General features: G+C 38.0%; 1 protein-coding gene across 4 annotated transcripts in view; it reads left to right on the top strand.

The window, feature by feature from the left end:
* The window catches only part of klg (klingon), a 587603-nt gene that overhangs the window by 175360 nt on the left and 387620 nt on the right, over positions 1-24623 (top strand). For 3 of the 4 annotated variants that reach the window (XM_074132565.1, XM_074132566.1, XM_074132564.1), the window contains exon 2: positions 5559-5618. The exons of the other annotated variant lie outside the window; for it this stretch is intronic. In XM_074132565.1, the coding sequence (XP_073988666.1) occupies positions 5559-5618 (60 nt within the window). The remainder of the gene's footprint in view (positions 1-5558; positions 5619-24623) is intronic. 4 annotated transcript variants of the gene reach the window in all.

Genomic DNA, 24623 nt, shown 5'->3' with positions numbered 1-24623 from the left:
TCCGTTCGCTGACTTGAGATTTTCCTTTAAAATTTCTTTGGTAAACTATTGTACTGACAGTTCTGTTACTGTTATTGTTATACTTTGCCAGGATTGTTATTTTAGAATTGTCCTGTGGGAAGAGAAGAAGCTTCGCTCTATTGACTTTCTGTATGGTGCGTGGTCTTACATCCTGTATGATGTTAATGAGAACTAAGTATATTTCAAAAAATTTGGAGTTGGAAGGAAATGCGGGAGTAATATCCTGAGGATTGTAGGGACAGAATATCGTGTCCAGATTTTAGTTTAGGAGTTCAGCAAGCCGTAGGAGTTTGAATATGGCTTTAGGAATGGTAATAAGAAGTCAAGATTTCCAGAGGTCAGACCGTATCTTTTGATTTGTTCGCTATAATTAGAGCCAGAAGTAACCCTCTACTAGCATCCTCGGACCCTTCCTCACACAAAAGAGAACTTCCCTCTTCCTGGTGGCTGACCAAGAACTCTTGGCAACAAAACTTCTCTCATACTCCAATTTTTTCCCCCATATCTACCTCTACACCCCCCCGATATTCCTTTTTTTGTTTGTATCCAGTCCAACCATTTCTTTTATCTTGGTCTCTCAAACAAGGCCGGAGACTATGCTCTGCTTACACCGCTGCATTGGTCTGCAGGGTGTAAACCCCAAACTAAAACACCATCGAGGCTATTGTGCGACCGGGCGTGGTATAATAATGTCTTTTTTTTTGGTGTTTTTAGCTGGTGGACAGTGCGACAGAGCAGAGTCGGAGGAGTGGGTTCTATTGTCCATGAGGAGGGTACTGTACTAACGGCGACCTTTCAGAATACTGGAAGCCATTGTGGTCGCCCAGTTGAAGACTAACCCTCGGCTGGGATTGCACAGGCTTTTTTTTTTGTACCCTCTCACAAGCACACAACAACGCCTCTGTGAGATAACGTATCATGGTTTGGAGGGGATGTAGGGTGTAACCCGTTGTTGTGGTTCGCCAAGATAACTGAAGGTTTTTGGAATATAAAAATAATAACACCAGCGTAGATCGGATGGCATCTTCTCCATAGACTTCAAAAGAACTACTCCCCCCTACTGTGCTACCCACTGCTTTGGAGCCGCTTTTTCTCTTCCACAATCTTGACGGGATTTACAACATCCCCTACAGATCAACCTTGGAATCATAAAATTTAAAAATAAATTAGCTCCCACCGGAACTTCCCTGCAAATAGTTTCGATGATAGGAACTATATGTCTCCATACTTTTGAGTTGTTTTGGAGAATTTCGTTACGAAACCGGAAACCAGATGTGAACTCTCACAACTTCCTTTTACGTATTCCATTCTGTTCAGTTTGCTACATTTCTTCAAGTTATTATTATTTTATTTTTAACTAGATCCAAAGTTATTATTGTGATTCAACAGTCAAAACACAAAAGAAACCAATTTTAAGAAGGCAATAAGTTTGCCGAAATTTCGATAAAAAGCAAGTTATTTGGAAGTTACAATCGTTCCACAATCCTCAAAAAAATTTTCGTCGTTAGATTTTCTTCAAATGTTTGGTCCCCAGTCAAAAATGTTAAGTGGTTGGAGGGAGTACTCTTACCATTCTCGCTGAAGTAGAGAGGGAATCGTCGTGTACTCAGTATCTTTCAGTAAGCCACACTAAAAAGACTTTGAAACCAGTGAGTCATCAAAAAGTAGAAACCATTTAATATCTCCTAATTAGTCGTAACGATGGGTGTTTTGACCTTGCAGATTTTCCACCAGAACGTTGGCATTGAAGTCTTCTTAGCCTGCAAAAAAGTGGTTTTTACAAAGTGGGGGAAAGTAAGAGATAGTACTTCTTCTTCAATGCTAAGAGAAGCTTACTTGTCCGGAAGTCGTAAGGGCAAGAAGTGGCCTCCATTCGCAAAGCACCCACACAAACTCACCCACCCTTCAGATAATTTTTCCTCCCGACATGTTGGAAATTTATACCACCCTCCACAAGGAAATCCATTTAGACCGCCCTTAAATCATACAATTTGACAAATAAAAAGGAAAATAATTATTTATGAAAGTACAGCTTGGTGTGGGGGTAACGCCAAGGGGACGAAATTAGAGTGGGTTGGTTCATGAATGAGATAATGATAGAGTAGGACCGGAAATCCAGAGTGCTGCTAGAACTGACTCCATGATTATCCACTCTTCTGCCACACGTCATTTCATTAGGTCATCTAGACTCGGTTAGTTCTGTTAGGGGCCAACTAGGGATTCCTTGTTTGTAGGATAACAACTTCATAGTGATCACTTCATGAAGTTAATACAACACTGTTTCCAAGAGGGTTTGTCTTGTCCTCCAATATCCAACACCTGACAACTGGCACCTGTATCCTGACCCAGTCACCCCTAGGCTACTCATACTTCGGCACGCCTCGCACGATACCCCTGTGATTTGGCACGGAAAGAGAGAACCAGCAAACAGGAACATCTCACCTTCAGGCACCAGATGCTCACTGCTTTCTCCTCAAAACATGTTCCCCAGGTATTCTAAGAATTACTTCCTTTGTTCGCCTCTCAGCAAGATGGAGATTGAGAGTTAAGTCTATCCCAGCTGTGGAGCAAGTCATCAAGCGTATCATATTGGTCTGCTCCATCATTAAAAAAAAAAAATTGTTTACGAAAAGTCGCTTCTCATTGGTTCTGATCTGATCGTGAACCTTATGACGATCTTATGGTGTCAAAGCAACGCCAATTAGCAAATCTAAACATTCTACAATTTCCCGTTTTGACGCCCACTGAAACTAAGCTGTTAACTCCACTTTTTCGAATTAACAGTTCTTTAAAAGTTGTATTTCCGTTGAAAAGCTCAGGCTTTTAGGAGTGCAGATAGTGGAATTGCCAATATTGAAGGCAGCAACATCACTGGTCGGGGAACAGTGAATTCATTGAGTGATTCATTGTCATCAAGAATAATTTGTTTAATGAAGTAAGAAAGTTCATGAATGAAACGGTTTATGATTGAACTCTGTACTCTAAGGAGTGCCTCTGGACGACCATTCTGATAGATTTATGGGTTGTAGCTAATTGAACTTAAAGAGCAGGCTCATTTATGGGCGTGCATTTCATTTTTTTAAACAGTTTTTATTGAGGCCCATTCGGACTAATGAATTGTGAGTTAGGAGTTGTTTCTTTATTTAAGGGTGACCCTTATTTCAATGCGCGAATTTAAAGCTCTCTTCTAAACTGCACTTTAGTACAATGTACGCTTCTAACTGGAATCTACAGTAAGAAATGTCCAACCAGAATTAAGTGCATGAGGTACTAAGCTGTTTTATTGTAATTATCTAGATTGTTAGAATTTTTCTCGCAAGATTGTGGAGGCTGTGACCCAAACAGAAGTGATTCGTTAATTATTCGAGTTTTCACAATTGATTTTTTCTTTTGGCCGAAGGGAGAACTTCAGTGGCACTAAGTAATATGTGTTGAGTTGTTTATATTTATTGTGAAATGAGATCCAAACATTTGGTCTATTCGGGTGGGATTATTGAGTGAATAGAAATGGTGATAAAGGTAGGCGTAACACTCAAATTTAATACATATAAACACAAAACACATTTCCATGGAAAAAGAGCTACCCGAATAGGAAAAAGCAGAAAAACTGGTTATGTAAGAAAGAAAAGCAACCGGGACCAATAGTGGCAAGTAAAGAAGTGGTCGTGTCGTATAGTGGTTATAGTGGAACAGTGGTCGGTGTGTGAAGGTAGTAGTGAAGGAGAGGAATACCTAGCAGGTTTGGTAAAGGGCACGTAGGACGTATAAATCCAAAAGGTAACACCTCCTGGATTCAATATTCCCTTAGCCCTGCTTTAGTTAGCAAGTGAGCTGTGTTTGTGAGAGAGCTGCTGCCGCCTCCGAGATCGCCGGGGTAGGTAAGTGTGTCAAACACTCGCGCAGCCTCACAGGACAAGGAGAAAGCAAAAGGACCAAGGATATATATATAGGAATTTATTTTATTTCATTCTGTTGAGGCACGTCCTCAGGCATTCGCATTCTTTTTTCCGCTCTCCCCTTTTTCTTCTTTCTGTGTTCCTGTCGGAGGCTGGAGGCTGGAGGCTTGATAAAGGCCTACAATTTGTAGCCTTCCTTAAATTTCTAGAATACTAAATAAAGGCGTCCCCTACTCCACAATAAATGTACCTATATTCTCTTCGAATAACTTTATTTATTATTTATTATGTCCAAAGTTTGGTATTGATAGTTACTTATTGTCCAAGGTAGTCAGGCCGCCCAAAATAATCCGGCAGCCTGGTGCAACACTAATGCAGAGTCCTACAATTAGTTATTTTTCATTTTTCACTTATTTTTCCTTAAATTCGTTTACATAAATACGGGAAATTAAAACCAATTTTTGATCTGCTCCTGGCTGTTGTATTAGAAAAAGTCCTGACATCATATCAGGACCTCATTTTCCACTATATTGGCAATGCAGAAGGGCCCTTAATTGAAGTTTTCCTAGACTAGTGATTATCTTGAAAATTAATTTCCTTAACGTTTAAAAACATCCAGTGGTGAACCCAAATTCTAGATTTACTCTGGGCGCCAATTTTACTACGCACGGTGCTACAACAATACGATCACGGTAACTTGCCTAAAGTCATGTTATTAATTTTATACTAGTTATACTCAGTGAATTAATTTCTATTATTATAACAATTATCAAATGAATCACCATTGACCTCCCTCTGTTTTGATAATTAACTAACTAAATATTTATGCGCACATTTAAACAAATATAGAGTTCTACATATTATATATTATATATCATAAGAATCTATGTAGTTGAAATCAATAATGCAGTAAATATAAATATATGCGCACATGCAGTATTGGCAGCAATCTACGCAGTTGGACCTGAGAAAATTTAGGGAGCTATAGCTTAGTCCAGAACGTGGTGTTTCCAGAACTGTTCCCATGGTGCTGCAGTGACGGTCTTCTTTCTTGGACAGCATTCCAACTTGGGCATGTTCAAGGAGTTGACAACTGTCTCAATTTAGTATTACTTCAAGATTAATTACCGAATCACAACGCTCTGCAGATCATAGTGCATACAACGATCTTCTGCAACGGTTGTTCGCTGCCGAACTAGGCGACTCGAAGGCTGGAATGTGGTTGGAGGCGGTGCCTAGTCTGGTGTTACTATTGGGTAAGCTGTAAACCCGAACATCTGAATAAAAATTAAATAATAAAAATGACTACAAACAGGACGATACTTTTGGGTTGAATTAACTGAGGACGCTTGGTCTATCTTTTTTCTTAATTCCAATCTGTGGAAAGGTTCACTAGCTCGGATGTCCGATAACTCCCATGGTGAGATTAAGAATACGTCCTTACCATCACATGAAAACCTTACAGTGGCCGGCCAGTTTTTATGGGTGGAACTGTTCTCTAATTATGCCACTATCGTCTCCTGTAGGATGTTATGTGTTGTTAATGAGTTTGAATGTGATGTGCCATCAATCTGTGGTGATTTAATGTAAATATTATTCAATTTTTATTATTTAACAGTTGATAATTTTCCTGTTTAACAGTTCCGGACGGTGGTGATCATCTGAAATTGAGAGAAGACAAGAATCTGGCCAGCGCTTTAAGTTCGTAATTTTTTTATTTTACTATAATTACTATCATTATTTTTTTTTTAAATCGAACTCGTTTTTGGGTGTCAGATGATTTAGCCCTTTCTACAGAAATGATCTCAGGTCTGGAAAGATGAACAAAGACCGAATTTGGATCCTAGGGAAAGATTCGTCAGTGGAGGGTATCGGAGAAAACATGAGGTGCCTTTGCCGAACGTATTCGCAACGTTCTTAATAACATAGTTTCCTGGAGGCGGAAGCTGTGATCTATTGAAAATGCGTTGCATCATTTTTTTTTTTTGACCAGCTGCAGGAAGGAAGCGGAGGAAATGGACTTCGAGACAATGATGCTTATTCAACACGACGAGGTCAATACTACGATACTTACATTCAATTTCTTTAAAGAATATGAAGTACAAGATTGGAAATGCTCATCAGAATATCCTCTAACGGGATTAAATGGCAACTCCCAAAGCTTGGTATGAGAGATCGGCAGTGTGACGCGACAAGAACGAGGCATAAGAGCGAAGATAGATTGGCACCGCTCTTGATACCCATGTTTTTCTGAGTAGGTTCTTGGTAGGGCTTGCTTATTGAGAGACACCATCCTCTTGTAATGCTGCAGTTGGTTTTCTTGACCAACAAGTCTGAGTCCTGTACTCTATGGATCAAATCGCCTGATGATGGATTATTACGTTCTAATCTAATTTAAAAGGAAATTTTTCCTTAAATAAAAATACACATAAGCTGCGTGTGGTCTTGTGCTTTGAAAACTCAATTTTGGGCCATTTGGTGAGGATGCGGATGAAAACCGCGTCCCCAAATTCGCTAAAAGTTTATGATTTGTTTCCCAAGGAGGCAAAAGAAGTTTAGAATCACATTCCCTTAAAACAAGGTTATCGATATTCTGTGAAGAAGTTTTCTTAAAGAAAACCAATACCTTGTAACAGTGGCCAGATATCCTCTTTGCCACAAATTCCAATCTGCCAAAGAAACAGCTTGTGCAAGCCTTACCAAAAGTGCCTTGTCGTTTCTTTTAAAGTCGTTGCTTTAGACTTCTACGGCCGGCCTCGTAAGTCCCATATCTTAAGTTGATTCACTTTTGGTATCCTTGTTTATAGCATAAGCTTATTTCTCGTTTAGTAACAGTATTATAAGTTATTATAGGTTATTCTTATTTTGGCTGAGAATGGACCGCTTTTTTGTTATTGTCAAGAGTACATATTGCTTTTGTGTGAACTATATAATGTAACGCTGAATGTTAAAAATTAATGAATTTTTGAATGAATTCATTTCCCCTGCATTACTGGACAGTTTTTCTACGCTTGTTGGAGAATGATGTTTGTCCAGAATCTGTTTGTGAATTTTGAAACCAGCATTTGTGTGTGTGAATGTGGGGGGAGATTTCAATGATTTTAGTGAACAATACGGTTGTACATGCCGACAGACCGGACACGGACCGGAAGTTGGTACGGTTGCGCCACTGAAGAAGTGCCCTAAAACATGCTTGCGTCACTTTTTTAAATTGTATACGTATTAATTAATGAGGAGCTGGATGGAGTGACGTAGCAACTGAATGGTATGGCATTTCCCCCCTTTGCCTTTGGGCAAATAGCTCTACCTTCCCGACGGTTCCTGTATTGTTTGTTGGATACAATGGGGATATATAATAATCTTTGTGTTAGCCTTGTTACGCTCACCCAGTCCTCCTTTCAGACGATATACTCTCTCTGTCTCTAACATACACAGAAGGCGGAAGCTACATTTATTCTATTCACTTTACAATGACAGCCAGCTGACAGCTTGTTCCGTATTACTCGCCAACAGGTGACTTCATAGAAATATAAAATTTTGTTTCCTGGCTAAAAATATTTTGTTACGCAGGGGTAGGAACGTATCGCGTTCGATAAAGTGGACAATAATGAAGCGCGTAAAGTTTTTATCCTTTTACTAAAAACTTTACAACTACAACTAGTGACTGCCACTAGTTATTGAATAATAAGTGTGGGTTCGATAAATAATAAAACTCGCTAAACTAATAAGTAGTCTGATTTATTAACACATTAACATTACTAACTACCGCTATTCATTACATTTACCATTTACAACAGTCACAACAGTTTACTGTTACTTACTACTAAGTAAATACACCACAGAACTGTTCCACGACTGACCACTGGTCCGAATTGCACTAGTCTCAGCTGCACTAACAAAGCTCTACTCACTAACTGACTAACCGCCTAACTGGCTAACTCTGAAGCACTTCGCAACCTGACTCAAACTGTCACTTCCAAACTGTCTCTCCAAACTGACTAACTAACTGGCTCATCGACTAACCGGCTAACAGCCCAACTGGCTAACGCTGCAGAACTCCGACTCAACTCTGTCTGACTCCAACTCTGTCTGTCTCACCCCAACTGCGACTGCTCCACTCCAACTCCGACTGTCTCACTCCCACCTGCCACTCACTTGCTGGGGAAAACACATACTGCCCCCACCCCAACTGGAGCCGCTCCCTTAGCTTGCTATTACACAGTGGTGGACCGTTATAGGCTACGGTCACTAAACTCCCAGAACAATCTAGCCCCTTTCTTCTCCGGCTCAGGTAAAGCCTGGCCTTTTGTTTACACAGTGGTGGCCCGTTACAGACTTCGGTCAGTCAACTCCCAGAACAATCTAGGCCTTTCTTCTCTGCTCAGGTCAACTTTGTTACAAGCAAAACAAATTATTGCTTCAATTACTTATAAAGGTATTCTTATTTTCTGGAATTATAATTATTGTATTCTAATGTTACAATGGTGGGGGGCAAAATTGGCTGAAAATGTTACGTTGGGAAATTCGCTACGTTTGGACTTGCTAAGGATTAGTCTACTCCCAGGCGCTTGGAGAGTTAGATATTAGATTGTGGTCTAACCCGATAAAAACCCAATCTTGAAAGTTTGTCCCCGATCGCAATGTTTCCCCATACCAGAGGTGAGAGAGAGAGAGAGAGAGTAAGAAGCTGATGATCAAACAGGCACTGAACGGCGTCATTTTTAATTCCCTTTGAGGAAAGTAATTAGTGGTAATACTCGTGTTGGTTACAAAGATACACCTTTATTTACTCCCAACCCTCATTGGTTGGGCAAAGTTTGTAGAAAAGCATTACTTACTAAATGATGGTTCACGGTTCATACATGCGGATCATTCGTAAACTTAGACTTTAGTACTTAACTTGTTCCGGGGGCGGAGTGCGGTAGACTGTGTTCATTAAAGTTGAAGCTCAAGTGTATTTAGTTGGTGAGTCAATTAGCCGGCAGGTGGCGAGCTCTGCTCTCTCCTGACTTCTTCCTGATTAACTGCCGTGTCAGTGCTTTGATTTTCTGCCGTCACTTTTTTGATGTAAACGTTAATAAACTGAAGCGCGGCGTGTCAGTCACGGAGCTTTACGCTCGGAATCAAAAGCTCGATAAGAAGAAGGCTTGTACCCTCAAGTTGTGCCCCCATATTAAATTATCTTTTCATTTTGACAGTAATATTGAAGTGAAGACCTAAGTATACTGTATTTAATCAATGCATCAGAATTGAAAAACGATTATTTGTCAATATTTTGATGGATTTTTAATTCCAACAAGTTTGATTGTTTAGGGTTCAATTTGGAATTAAAACTTTAGCCATTATCCTCGCGATAGAGGTAGTAGAATGATCTTATTGCTTACCTTGCCAAATACTTGTGACATGTTTACATTATTTTATTTATTTATTTATACTACATTAAAGCCTGAGGCTTATTGTAGGGAGTTGGGTAAAGTATTTACATAAGTATTCACAAAATTGAAGAACATAAAACAAAACAAAAAATGAAATTACATAAAAAAGAAACAGAAAGTAACATCTTTATCAGTATAATAACTTAGATAAAATAAAACCAATACTTAGTAATAATAATAATAATTATAATAATAATAATATTACAAGAAAATAATCTAAATAAACCAGCACAGGATACTAAATGAATTTTTGAATATTATAAAATCACACAGTTAGGTTTATAATACATTTATAACACATTTGTTTATTTTTTATTTTTTTTTATTTTTTATAATCAGTTAAATTTGTAACTTTAATTTCCTTAAGTTAAGGCTGCTATGAATATAGAAGTAAATATCATTGAGTTGTTCAATAGAAACAATATCCAGTATGGTGATCACATTACTACAGTCGTCCACATTCTTTATATATTTACTTAAATATTTAGTTCTAACTGTAGAATATAAAGGACAGTTTACCAGAAAGTGAACAATATCCTCTCTATGTCCAAGTGAGCAACAACGGCATTGTTCTTTGTCGAAAATAAACTTTTCACCTTTAATGTATAGTCTGGTATGGTGCTTGGAGGCTAAACGTAACTGACAGACAGCTCTAATTTTGTTAATATGAGTGTTAAATAATATATATGAGTCATCAAAATTGAAATAACATAAACTTCTATAATAATTATTGTAACTAGAACTGATAACTTTGTCAATATCTTTACTTAACAAATTGTTACTGTACGCAAATACCATATTATTAAATTCACTTTCAATTAACTTGACATCTTGAGCCATCCAAACATCAAATCTGCCAATAGAGGTTAAACAGTTTCTCAAGTCATGGGTCCAGTTAAAGGGCAAGTCAAAAGTATCCAAGAGTGCAGCTAGTCTGTTGTAGCAGATCTTAGGCGTTCTATCATCTGACATATTAAGCAGACAGACCCACCATTTGAGCATTCTCTTAAATATCTTCAATTGGGTGTGAATACGGCCAGTCTCCAATCTCCCATACGAGTCTGGGGTTGATATAGCCAAACACAGTAACTTTTTAAGGAAATTCACCTGCCCACGCTCAATCAAAGATCCGTATCTGCAAGCCCAGATCTCAGACAAATATAACAAATTACTTTCGGAAACAGAGTCATACAGATAACAATTTGAACGCCACGAATCTGATTTAGAACCGGATAGTACCTTCATGACAACTGAATTAGCTGCTGAACCCTTAGATAGAAAATACTTTGTGGTCTGGAAGAAAGTACCTGACCTGTGGAAAGGGACCCCGAGATACGTAAAACTGTTTACAATTTCAATACCAGTACTAGCGTACTTAAAAGGCTTGAGATTTGAGGTGCGACCACCTTTATGGAAAGGAAGTATTTTAGTTTTTGCGGTATTAACTGTTAAACAGTTATTCTGGCAATATTTTTGCAAAATGCTTAAATTTGTCTGGGTGTCCAGCCAGGAGGAAGCTAAAATAGCCACATCGTCAGCATACAGCAGCAGATGTAAATCTGTATTCTTGTCAATATTAATACCGCGGGATCCGTTAGTAATAAAAAAATCAGGCATATCGGAGACAAATAGCAAAAAAAGCAAGGGGCTGAGCACTTCCCCCTGAAGCACTCCCTCCGTGATACGAATGTCCTGTGAGCTAACATTCCCCTGAGTAATAATGAAAGATGACATTTCATAAAGATTTTCAAGAATTCTTATTATTTTGGTACTGATCCCCAGATGATACAACTTCCGCCACAGTAGTGAATGATTTATAGAATCAAACGCTCTTTTAAAATCCACAAAAATAGTGAAAACTTTCCTTCTCTTTAAGCGTAATTGAATATTTATAGCAGATATTAAAGAAAAAACACTATCTCTACATCCACGACCCATCCTAAACCCACATTGATTTTCAGGAATCAATTTGTTAGACTCAGCCCATTTTACCAGTCTATTATAAACCACAAATGTGAAAACCTTCACAATAGTATTGAACAAAGCAATCCCTCTGTAATTGTAAGGGTCCAAGGGGTCTCCTTTTTTGAAAATCAAATTCAGTCTTATTTTACCCCATGACACAGGAACACTTTCATTTTCCCATATTTTATTAAATAAATTTAGTAGGTAGTGAATCCATTCGTCTGGGAGATTTTTTAAACATTCATTAGGTATTAAATCAACACCAGTTGCCTTTTTATTTTTACAATTAATTAGAGACGAATGGATTTCATCTAGTGAAATGGTAGCATCCAGTTCAGGGTTGTAGTAGCCAAAAAAATTGTCTAAATCTACTTTAGATTTAGAAAACACTGAGTTATAAAAACTTTCCCATTGTTCAACATCAATAGGGCAGACTGTATAGTGTGTCTTTTTAATTTTATTAACAACATTCCAAAAATCATTTGGGTTGTTTACATTACGGAAGCGCTCCTTAGTATCGTCATAATATTTCTGTTTACATGACTTCAATAAACCTTTGTATTTCTTTTTTGTTTGTTGATATTCAATGACACAATTTCTTTCAAACTTACTGTTATGACATTTTTTAAAACTATTTTTTACTGCTTTCTTAGCCATGAAACATTCAGACGTAAACCAAGGTTTGTTATTTAATAAATTAGAAATAGTTATTTTTTTAATCATGTCTGCCTGGTTCATACTATCAAGTATAGCAGATTCAAAATTAGTATACAAATCGTTAATGTCAACACAGTTATAATAAATACGAGATGAATGTTTCAGGGTCAATACAAAGTTGCTAAGATGGTCCGTGTCACGGAAAATCTTAAGGATTTCAGATTTTTCATTTTTGTTATTTAGCTTATGGCTACTGCAAAAATCAATCACTAAACTAAGAGAGCAGGCCAAGTGGTCGGATAAATCGGAAATATTAATTATTTTTAGATCATTAATAACAGTAACAGTTTCAAAAGAGGCGCACACCAGATCGATTACGCTGCACCCTTGGTTACTAACAAATGTATAATTACCTAATTTATCGCTAATAGTACGCCCATTTAGTATGAAAAAACCCATTTCATCAAGTAAATCGGTCAAAGCAAGTCCTCTATTACTGACTATCTGGTCACACGAGCTTCTATTACTATTAAGGTAAGAATTCGCAAAACATTCACTATTTACCGTATCTAAACTACCCACCCTAGCATTCAGATCGCCCGCCAAGATTAAATTACAGCAGCCATACATTAATTTAATTTCATAAATATCATTTTTTATCAGCTCAACGATATAATCATATTCCCTGCCTGGTCTCAGATATACCAAACAAATAATTAACACAGAATAATCATTTTTTAACAAAACAGACAACCACCAATCTCGCGATTGTAATACGGTTACACTCACATTAAGACACTTTTTAACAAAAATAATCAGACCACCACTGCCCCGACCTTTCAATTTTTCCTTCTTAGCTGGTACTGCAACAGATACATAATTTTTCAAAAAACCAGGGAAAGCAGCCTTCTGTGACATGTTTACATCTACTGATTACAAAGTTACCCAGGCTACAAAGAGGAGAGAATTCCAGCCGAAGTTTCCTTGGCAGCAGCAGTGGGCTTGCTTTTGTGTGCACCGATGCCGGCACCAAGCCAAGTAGCTGTTTACCGAACTTTACCTCGATGCCCTTGTGTGCAGTACGCATTAGTCAATATAAATTTCGCACTTTAGGAGTCTATCCTATCAAATAAGTAATAAATACGTACAAAAGTTTTTTGTGTTAATTTCAAACAGTGCAGATCATTCAAACACACCAGACACTGGGGATGTTCAATTTCAGAAGAACATTGCTCCTAATTGGGACAACAAGGCTAGCATTTTCCTTTTCCACGAAGCAGAAATATGGTTTCCCTAACAGGTTTATTGAATTTAGTGTTTTCTTTACAGTATCTGCGTGATATGAAAGGAGTTCCTTTTGTTCGTGAGTTGTGGAGGCAGGGAGCCGCCGGCGCGAGGCCGTGTGACCACCAGCTCACTCGTCTTTATTTCGGCAAACGCAGTGCTTTTTTTATTTTTTATTTTTTTATTTTTTACCCCAAATTAGTCCTACTGTTTTATGCATGCCATTCTTTTGCACGTTCTGTCGTTACTTCATCCACAAATACAGACAGCCTTCACCACTGTGTCTGCAAATATAATTTTAATCTTGGTGTACCTCTTCATGGTCCCTCCGGCCAGTTCTCCATCTACACCCCACTCTCCGATCTCGAGCAGCCTGCAGAAAAAAATAAAAAAACTGTAGCTTGTATAATGTTTGTGATTGGAGAAAAATCTAAAGAGAAGTGAATTATTCATATGATTTTTTTCATCTAACCTTCTCTCACATCTCGTACAAAAAGGATTATCGATTTTTTTTTTTTTTTTTTTATCCAGACGTATCAGGAAAGATCTCTGGAAAACCTGGAGTAGGAAAAAAAAGTAAAAGAAAGTAAAGTAATCGCCTATTTTTTCAGGCGGGCTTAACGTCCAACTAACAATTAGGTGTCGTGGACGGAGGCGACTAGCTAACATACTTTACTGTAAAAGTTCTCATATTAACCATTAAATAAAATCCAAGGCCTAGACTAGTACCGCAATACATCTTAGCTTTGCGGGTCTAGTCTATAACCGACTAGCAAACATACTTTACTATAAAAGTTCTCATATTGACCATTAAATACAATCGACGGGCTAGACTAGTACCGCAATACATCTTAGCTTTGCGGATCTAGCCTATAACCAACTAACAAACATACTTTACTATAAAAGTTCTCATATTAACCATTAAATAAAATCCAAGGCCTAGACTAGTACCGCAATACATCTTAGCTTTGCGGGTCTAGCCTATAACCGACTAGCTAACATACTTTACTGTAAAAGTTCTCATATTAACCATTAAATAAAATCCAAGGCCTAGACTAGTACCGCAATACATCTTAGCTTTGCGGGTCTAGTCTATAACCGACTAGCAAACATACTTTACTATAAAAGTTCTCATATTGACCATTAAATACAATCGACGGGCTAGACTAGTACCGCAATACATCTTAGCTTTGCGGGTCTAGCCTATAACCGACTAGCAAACATACTTTACTGTAAATTTCTCATATTGACCATTAAATAGAATCCAAGGCCTAGACTAGTACCGCAATACATCTTAGCTTTGCGGGTCTAGCCTATAACCGACTAGCAAACATACTTTACTATAAAAGTTCTTATATTAAACATTAAATACAATCCAAGGCCTAGACTAGTACCGCAATACATCTTAGCTTTGCGGGTCTAGTCTATAACCGACTAGCAAACATACTTTACTATAAAAGTTCTCATATTAAACATTAAATAGAATCCAAGGCCAAGACCGGGAATCGAACCCAATACTACAATACATATTAGCTTCGCAGGTCTCGCCTCTAACCGCTCGGCTACCGTGGCGTCTAACCTGGAGTAGAGTAGAAACTCATCCTGTTTTTTTCTTCCTTCAGCAAATTCAAAACTAAACTAGGTTTCATAGCCATATGATCGTTAGAAAAGAAGATATTGTGGTTTCAAATCAGTTTGAAATTAGAAATGCGGAAATTACAACTCATATTTTTCTCCTAAACTAATGCAACTACGAAGTTCATATTTGTTGCACGTGCAAAGGCTGGAACTTACGAAATTTTACTGCTATTTCACTTTGCAATACTTTGTAATGAACGTACATTAAGTTCATTGTATCAACAATTTTTCGCTCTGTTTTGTTATTTAACTAATAACCTACAGATCAGTTAGTTTCTAGTGATAAGTCAGAGGTATGTAAACTCTCCTTTCTTCTGATATTAGCCGACTCACAGAATGTCGGCTGGCAGAGGTAAGTCACTCAAGGTGTAACCTTTGTTCAAACAAAACTCGTCCAGATTACTTGTATAAGCGTTATAAATCAAGATGGTGAAATAGAGAAAGGGTGAGTGGTTGGTTCTTACTGCGGCTAGCCTGTCCACAACGCGGGTAATCCCTACAGAAAAGAAGGGCGAACTTAGAAAGGATGTAGGAAGTGTGGAGGGGGGACGCACTACTAGGAAAGTGGTTACTTTACTTCTACCTTTTAGTCGTACAAAAGAGGGAAGATTGAGGAGGCTGTAAACGGTAAGGGAGGTTAAGGAGAGGGTGACGGGTTGCGCGTGGAAGGAGCGTAATGCTGATGCACTACGGCCTCAACCTTGCTCCAGAATTCCAGCATCAACTTGGTGCAGATAATCCTTTGAAAAAATAGAAGGAAGATGTTTTCATTGTGCGCTACGCAACGTCAAAACAGAGAAAATTGTTTAATTAAAGCATCCGGCATTTTACTTGCAATCACTGTTTCCGGTAGTTAAATCCTAGAGCAGCACTAGATGAACTGTTTCCATAACGACCAATTTTTAGCGGATGCCAAACACTCACACACGAGCCTTCCTCTTTCTGCATGTCTCAAAATTCTGATAAACCAGGGCAAAGGGAAAAGTTCGCTACCGTACTTAGAAATGGCGTTGTTATCAATGAATTAGTGTACTTGTACAATACAATGATGACCATCTGGCCGGCCAACGTGATCTGTCGAATACTTTTCTTTGCAGAAAATCTGATGACCACCTAAAGTCACACTACTTTAAGACGGAAAACAGAACTGTTTTCTTCTTTGTTTAAAAAAAGAATCCAACTGATTTCATGCTCCGATATCTTAGAATCAACCCACTATGCCAGAAAGGAAACCTCGACCAAAGGCAATTGGTGGAAATCTGCGGTTTTAGCGGTTCTGCGCTAAAAAGACAAAGTCTCATTTTTCATAAGCTGGTAAAGTTAGTTATAGTAAATCCTGGGATTGAAAAGGGATTATTTTTCTTTGTTCCCTGGCAAAAATAAAAGAACTACGTAACAGGCGAATCCTACGATAGTTTTCTGGAAGAACTAGATGAAGTGGCATGGTGCTTTCCCCAACCGCAGTTTACCTAATAAAATTTTCTGTAAACTTGGAATCTTTACTTAAGGGCAGTTGGCTCCAACTTCCTTCCCTCTAAATATGCTACAGGAAATGACGCTGCACCCACCAAAAGTCACAGATACAGCGAAAACCGAAATTGCCTGAGAGACAATTTTATAGAAGAGTAGTTGATAGAGTTACCTTACGTTATGTTCTCCGTCAAAATGAATTCTTTTGGTTGCGAGAAACAACTCAAAAAAAAAGGGATTGTGGTACCAGTTGCTTAATGTTCAGCAATAAATCCCTCCTAATCCAGCAATAAGAAGAGGTTGATGGAAATGTTTCTGAGTCATCCAAAGCAGATTTCTTATTCTACGGTTACAATTCAGGAGTGAGAAGTTAGATTGCCCCCCTCCCCGGATACTAGTCAATCATAATTACGTCAAAAGTCTCCAAACAAAACCTTATTTCCGGCCCCCCATATACTTCTCTTTAACGGCCAAATTTTCTGCGGATAATTTCCCTAACAATTACCGATGGTAATTTTCACGAACACAAAAAAAAAATTAGAAGGAAAATCTTCCCACTTTTCACATTGACAAATTTCCTAGCCTTTAAGTGCTGTCACAACTCAATTGTAGGAACAAGGACTTAAAAATAGACGGAAGAGAATTACATCTAGGAATTTCACAATTAAGTTTAACTGTGTTTTATGGCCGACACCCCGGGGAAATCATCAGGTTCCGGTTAAGTGTAAAGACAAGGGAAAAATGAGGGAAATTTCATCCCTCTTTTTTTGTAAAGCTTCTCTTTAATCCTCTTTAGATTTTTTTTTTTTTACAAGGAAAAATGGAAAATCTTGCTTGAAGTAACCATCAGTTAATGAAATATTAATTAAATCTAGAATGGGTAGATTGAATATTATAACGCGTTTTTATGACATCTCCTCTTGGTCATTCTAAGTTAGTTGATCATCGCTAAAACCTATTACGTCATTTCCGGTCATCGACTTAACGATCGCATTCAAATCATTTACTTTCTCTAATAAAGAGGAGAGAAAGTATTTACGCTGTGTTAAGTCTTAATCAAATTAGAATAATAATCGTAAAATAGTTAGGTTACTGATTTATACACTCAAAAGGAAGCTGCCCTGATGTTATGTACATGAAGGATCATAAAACGCGTTTGTCCCAATTATTGCAATTTTGCGTGACAAAATAACCATCTTCACCACTCAATAGTTTTTACTTAAAAAACCCATAGACAAATTTTAAGATGCTCACGTTCAAGGTACATTTCTCCTCTGCTATTTCTTTTATCTGTTTATCGCTGGCACGTTAAACGACTTTGTTTACCAAAAATTGTCGGAGACACTTTTTGATTTCAGTTTATGTTTAGGTATTTAGAAGATACGAGTATATCTAAGCTGTGAGTAATAATACCCAAGTTGTATCTGAATCGAATTGAAGGCTATCTAGTTCTTCAAGCTTTTGTTTAGGAGTTCCTACACTTAGATGTTGAACTAGGATATATTTTCTGGGTTTATTGGGAGGATGCACTAAGGGGAGTTATCCCTAATTGTAACTCTTCATTCACTCCCGGGTATTCCCCTAGACAACCTGAAGGAGTGAATACCTTTCCTAGAACCGTTCTATTTGAGTATACGGAAATGACGTTGAAGTGAAGTGTGCCTTGGACACCCAGGAGGGGAGTGTAGGTTCCGGATTACTGGATTGGCTCATCTCTCTTCGTCGAACCTTTTTAACGATAGCATGGATACGTTATTTAGGGACATATTATTTACATAGTACATATTATTTAGGGGCGGGTATTTGTCTAGTGGTGAAGAGCGTGGCTTTATGAGTGGGAGATCCCCATTTCTAATCCCGCGTAAGAATTCTTTTTATTTGTTAGAAAAAAATTGTTTATAGTAAAGTATGAGCTTTCGGCCCCGCCCACGACACCTGATTGGTAGTTGGACTTTAAGCCCCGCCTGAAAAAAATAGGCGATTACTTTACTTAATGCGTATTATTAATTACATTATATTGCACTTCTTGTTGCATACTAGTAATTATAAGCTTTAATTTAAATAAGTTTTGTAGAATATTGTGGGTGAAGTGGTGGAATTCGCCCTTAGATGGCGTTCAGAGCATTGTACGGATCTAACACTTGCATTATATTATAAATATATGTATTATATTATAGTATGAATTATATTAAATAACATTATTACAAATTCTAGGTTTTACAGAAAAACAATTTAAACAAATCGCGTATTATGTTACATTGCAAAGAGTGTTCACAGCAGATAAAAACAGAAGTGAAGATAATTATTGTACGGCCTATTGTGTAAGACGTTTAAAATGGTAAATAAAGATAAATGAGAAATATGAGGAGAGAAGAAGGGGAAGTGAGAGAGGAGTATAGAAAAGGAGTGAGAGGAGCGAACGGCCCCCATGAATGGCAATAAACTTGCAGAATGCATAAATCATGCAGACACTCTTGCAGACGTTTATTGCACTACACGCACTCACCATCCTCCTTCATCTGCTGCCTACTTAATCATCCCTCTCAGTCACTCAAGTGTGCTTTTTTTAGCTCGCTTCTTTTTTTCATACGTCACTGGAAATAGTTGGTAATTTGCCATCACTATCGGAACAGGATTGTTTTTCAATATCACTACGTAATCCTAAATTTATAGGATTAGGTTAACCCCGCTGGTGCCGCTTTTCTTTAAAGATTTTCCAGTGTTTTAGTGATGATTTTTGGCAAAGATGGTAACCTTAAACTTTTGTTGTAATTGATCTTAGTAACCAGAACGGCCGTTTGGGAAATGTGTGCGTCACTGCTGCGGTTATAACTCGTGCAAGCCGATGCAGGTGAAGTACGTCTGTAGTTACCCTGCAGGTGACCTGCACTTCTTCAATCTTTATTAGGAATTAGAAACTGAAATAGCACTATTTTAACACAACAAAAAGGTACTAATGATTTGTTTTTTAACATTTTTAGTTGGAGCAATATTTTTTCAAAATTGAACCTTTAAATGAGATATTACAGATTATATTGGCAATTAGGAGTTTCTTCCGGTAACCAATTGGGACCAATTTCCTCAACACACAGTCTATTTTCAAACCTGAATACTCGCAGCGATAAAGCTGTTCTAAGTATATTTCTTTGCAACATGTTTCTCGGATTGGGTTCCCTTCTGGGTGGGAAGATCGGGAAACATAATGAGTTGCTAATATTTGAACTTTGAAGTAACTTCCTCCACAGGATGTCCGCCATGTTGTATCGCCTGGATTGTTCGCCTCCTTCAAGCTTCCTGAATTTTACATTAAAACAGATTTATAATGTTTATTGGAATAATTTGGCCCGGAAAATGATTTTTAAAGCTCGTTTTCGGGAAAAGGAGTACGCCCCCTCTAAAGTACATTTCCGTTGTGATTCATGGTTTTTCTAAGTGTGTAATGTTACTAATAGTATCAACTACAATATTTGGCACTACTACACACTCATTAATTGAGAAGGGAAGTTACCCTTAACACTTCCTAAGTTATCTCTGTGATTGACTACTCTCTTCCTGAAGAAGACACTGACGTTGTAATCGCCTAAGAGGATTATCTGGAATGTGACGAAATGATGGATGGCGATCAAGAGGAGTAGACTGTGAGTTCTGATGAATGTTTTTATTACAGCAACTGGGTATTTCTCAGTCTGCGCGGATGGTTAAATTTGAAAGATAAAGTGGAGCGTTAACGACTGAAGAGTGGAGAATTCTTTGAAGATTGGACCCACAGTTCAATACCGAACGCCCCAGGTGGCAGAAAGAGTAACTACTTTGAGGAGTTTTCTCACTAGAGTTTTCTTTTTTTTCCCTTACTTTTCCTTATTTCTTTGCTGTAATATTCTGGCAGACATGACGGAGAAATAAGAAGTTTTCTTTCCCTCCTTATCCGGTGAAGACAGTGTCTCTGATAGTGGAAAATAAAGAGCCAGCCAAAGAAAAACACAAAGAAATGATGTGAAAATGATTCAGTAGTTTGCTGTTTTTCTCTACTTGCCTGTTTTTGCTGGAGAATGTTTCTCCAGCTTGGAGTATACACTCCAGTGCGTCGCTATTCTCCAGGGACAGTCCCAGTGTCACAGTCTGTCTGGAGTTTTTATATTAATTTTTTTTTTATTTTAGATTTAATTTATTATTTAATTATTTATTTATTGTTAGTCTCTAGTATTTAAATGATGGCTCTTCATTTTGCTTTCCAGCTTTTAAAGTGATAAAATAATAAAGTTATTCATCAGGAGTTTGTAAACAATATCTGGACCTTTAAATAAAATAAATAAAATGCAGTTGAATTTTGAGCACCGATTTGTTAGAGATGAGTAACGGATTGGCCACTATATACCCCAGGAACGAAACTTTATTGGAGCGGCGAATGGAATTATCTGCTTCTAAGTACTTAGCCAATGATTTCTGTGGTGGAAAAAGGAATTTTCTTGTTCAGAAAACCGTGAAAAGAGGCGTGATTGATAAAAGGGGAGAAAACTTCATCTGGTCCATGCAGCTGTCAAGTGAAGGGCAAAGTGGTTTGGCTTAGTGAATCCTGAGGGATTTGAAGAACAAGAAGGGAACTAAGCACCAAAAGACAAAAAGTAAACAAATGAATTTTGGAACTAAACTAATAATAATGTCAACAATGTCCTCCACCAATCGGATGAGGCTCTTCAACTTGCTCTAAATACAATAAGAAACATACCAATAGCTGGAGTTATAGTGAAATACACCTAATTTTCGATCGGCTGAAAACAGAGATAAGTTTAAAAGTACTGGGGGCACAGGATTATTGGCTACCAATGGTGAATGAAATAAAGCGCTCGCTTTGCACCCCCAAAACTGGACGGGTAGGCTAAAAATAACCCCATCAACCGGCGGAACTGACTGTACATTCTGTTTCCCTCTAACGGCCCAATGTCGCTACCGGCGGAATTTCGCCGTTAAAAAAAAGTACAACAGCTGCGTTTATATACATTCTAGAGGGATACTGGAGTTGGGATTTTTATTTTCAAACTGGGGTGGTTAGGGGTTACAAATATTTTCCATCCGGAATTTGCAACCCTTTGCACCGATCTTTTACTTTGCCTTTAAATGAAGGGCATTTTCCTTTAAGGTATATTTTATTTGTACTTATAGTATCTGCCCATTGAATGTAAACTTACATTGACTTACTATCTTGACACCACTAGTGGTGGCAATCGCGCTGATTTTTCTTGAACATTTTCTTATTTACTCACCCTCGTGGAGGGAAAAACGAACTAATTTTGTTTATGTTAAGGGTATCCACGAAACATATATTTCCCGTGTGAACTCAAATAGAAAATTAATAAAGATACTATCAAAATCAATGTGTTTTATTCGAAAAATATAATATACTCGTATGTGCTTCATATGATGTTATATTTTTTCAAACTCTGAACTTCAACATTTTAAATTCTTAAAAACTTTATCCAAATTGTAAAACTGTAGAATGCACCTAATCCTTGCTGAGAATGCTTCAAAAATAGACTTTTTCCAGGAACATAATTCAAACAAAAATTATTATTTAACAGCTCGTACTTAATACTCGTACGTCTACCAAGTTTATCGTAAGAGACGAAATAATCCAATTGGAATGAAAAATTCATTGATTAAATATTTCTCAGAAAGTGTTCCAGATAAACGTCTATCGTGAACAAAATGCGTTTAGAACGTTTAAAGGATGTCTTTGAACCCATATTTTCAGGAAATCTTGAAAAAGTGAGTAATCGATTCTTTAAGTGGGAAATTTTGGCCGGAAATTCACAATCGAGTTCCTAAGAGAGAATAAATCGAAAGGTACATTTCCAGTTTGCTGTGATTTCTCGTTTTAAGGCAATTTATCCACACACTCACAGATACCATTTCCACTTTTTCGAACTCAGAGGACCGCAAAATGGATATTTTAGGTGAAAATTCGAAATAGGAAATTTCATCAAAATCGGTTTACCTTACCTGGCTAGCGATAGTACAAAAAGAGTGGAGAAAATTGTAGATATAACAATAAAATGGTAAGAAGTCTCTGGCCTTGCGCCTAGAAGGGTTGAAACGAACGAAGAAAACTACAGCAATATATTAGGATGAAGGCGGGTCGGTGGTTTAATTAAACATCGCAGTAGATTTGACTGGTTGCTAACTGCTGCACGGCCATCCGCATCTCAACGACCCCCATTGTACAACATATTTGCATAGCGGGCCTTATGTAAACATCCTTTGCCCGGTCTCCGTCCATCTTGGCCAGTTCTCTTTATTCTAATGCTGTTCGCTAACAGTTTTACCCACTCGTCTTGACTTCAAACTACATGTTAAGTGATATCTATTTCCCCATTTATATTATCCATTCCTGACATCGATCGACTCGCACCATACGATCCCTTGGTTTTAGCAGTAGGTATAAACCATTTCAGATTGTTTTTATGAAGTTATCCAGTAGGTTGATAAGAATAACTGTGTATAAGAACAAAGTGTCTTCTCTTGTAAAGTTCTGCAACCTTAAGTTGCAAATAAAGATGATGCAAGTTTATTTTATGCAATCTTTTACTGAAAGATGAAAAACAAGAATCCCTAGGCCACAAAACTGCACGCATACACGCTAATTTATGGTATATATTTAGTATTTGTAAATAATAATAAATAATAATAATAATAAGGGGAGGGAGGGGAGGGATTAGCTATGTGGTTAGCGTACTCGATTCCCACGCGGAGGTCCCGGGTTCGAATCCAGCTGCTAACCCTTAGATTTTCTCTTCCTAGGAGCTTCTTACAGCTCACTGTCCGGTGATGGACAGTGTTGTCTGTAACGAGAAAACACTGTCCGGAGGCCGGCAGTGCACTGAAAAAAGCTCCAAGCGCTAATAACCTCAGCTGTTGATGCGCTAAAAAAAAAAAAAAAATAATAATACACCCCCAAAGATCAAAACTGATTGCTAGGATAGTTTGGGAAAGGATATAGATGCAAATAGCCTTTAGGTGGTGAATAAAACTGAGACAAGACGAATGGGTTGGGTAAGAAGAGGATGACACTACAGGGTACCCGCAATCCCTCTTGTCGGCTGGACCGATAACCTATGAAGGGAAGTGTGGACCTAGGTCGGATTACCTAGATTACTGGATGAGACATTGGTTGGACGCTAATCAGGTGGAGAGACATGTGCCTTCCTAGTCCGAGAAAAGAACATAGCTCTAGGGGCGCTAATGACCATAGTCGTCGATGCGCCAAAAAAAAAAAAAAAATTATAATAATAATAATAAGGCACTTTATTGATAATAATTACAAACTTTAGAATGGAAAACAAAACAAAAGCGTATCCGGCTTGGTAATCCGTCAGCCGGAAAGTAAATATAACTTGTGACCGGCTAGGGGAAAGGGACGGTATCCTTGCGGGCGCCAGATAGCCGAAGCTATCAGGTACGACATCCCTAACCAGCCTCAATTAGAAAAATACCCTTAAGGGTGCCTCTGGTGGGATAGCTCACTGGTGAGAGGAGGGAGGGTCCTGGAGACAATCACCGGGGCGATAGGGAGTGAAATAAAATTCTCTCTTGAGCTTAATGAACCAACAACAAAATACCTTTACTTAAGGAAGAATTCGTACAAATAGGAAAATTTATGCTAAATACAAAATACTAATAAAAAGATAGAACTCACAGACGATAGATAACATAAGCAGGCACTGGCCAGGCCGAACGCACGGTAGAGAATGAATTTTTTTATTTTTTATTATGGAATCTTGGCTGGAAACAGCAGCTGGTCTTGCAGTCTAAAGTGCAAATTTATTTTATGCAGCAGCTCCTGCCATCTATGACCATTTTTCGGTTACAAACTTTAACACACTCAGGAGACTTGAAAACGGGTATTTCCGGTGCCACTTCCTCTCCCCGCATCTCCATCAAAACTCTTGATTCGTCTTACTTAGGAAAAGAAGAATTTTCGCACCTTCTTGCCTGGTGCCATCCGTTCTGTCGCCTGTTTCGTGTCACCAGATCGGCACGACAGAACGGTGTTGATGATCCCACCCTCTACTTTTCCTGTTTCTTTCGCATTAGATCCAAAGGGTTCGCAGTGGCGTAGGCCTTAAAGGCCGCCCTATTAGAATCTTAATCTTAATCTTCTTTCGCATTGCCTTCCATCCGTCACATTCATATACTGAACTTCTTTTGGAATACTTCAGATACTTCGCACTGCTTTTTTTGGTGAAACTTCTCCTATATGCTC

The sequence above is a fragment of the Rhodnius prolixus genome, unplaced genomic scaffold (genome assembly GCF_049639745.1).
Source record: "Rhodnius prolixus isolate KJV_2025 unplaced genomic scaffold, Rpr scaffold_4, whole genome shotgun sequence".
Classification (NCBI taxonomy): Eukaryota; Metazoa; Arthropoda; class Insecta; order Hemiptera; family Reduviidae; genus Rhodnius; species Rhodnius prolixus.
The sequence above is the reverse complement of the archived record's forward strand: the minus strand, read 5'-3'. Positions and strand labels throughout refer to the sequence as shown.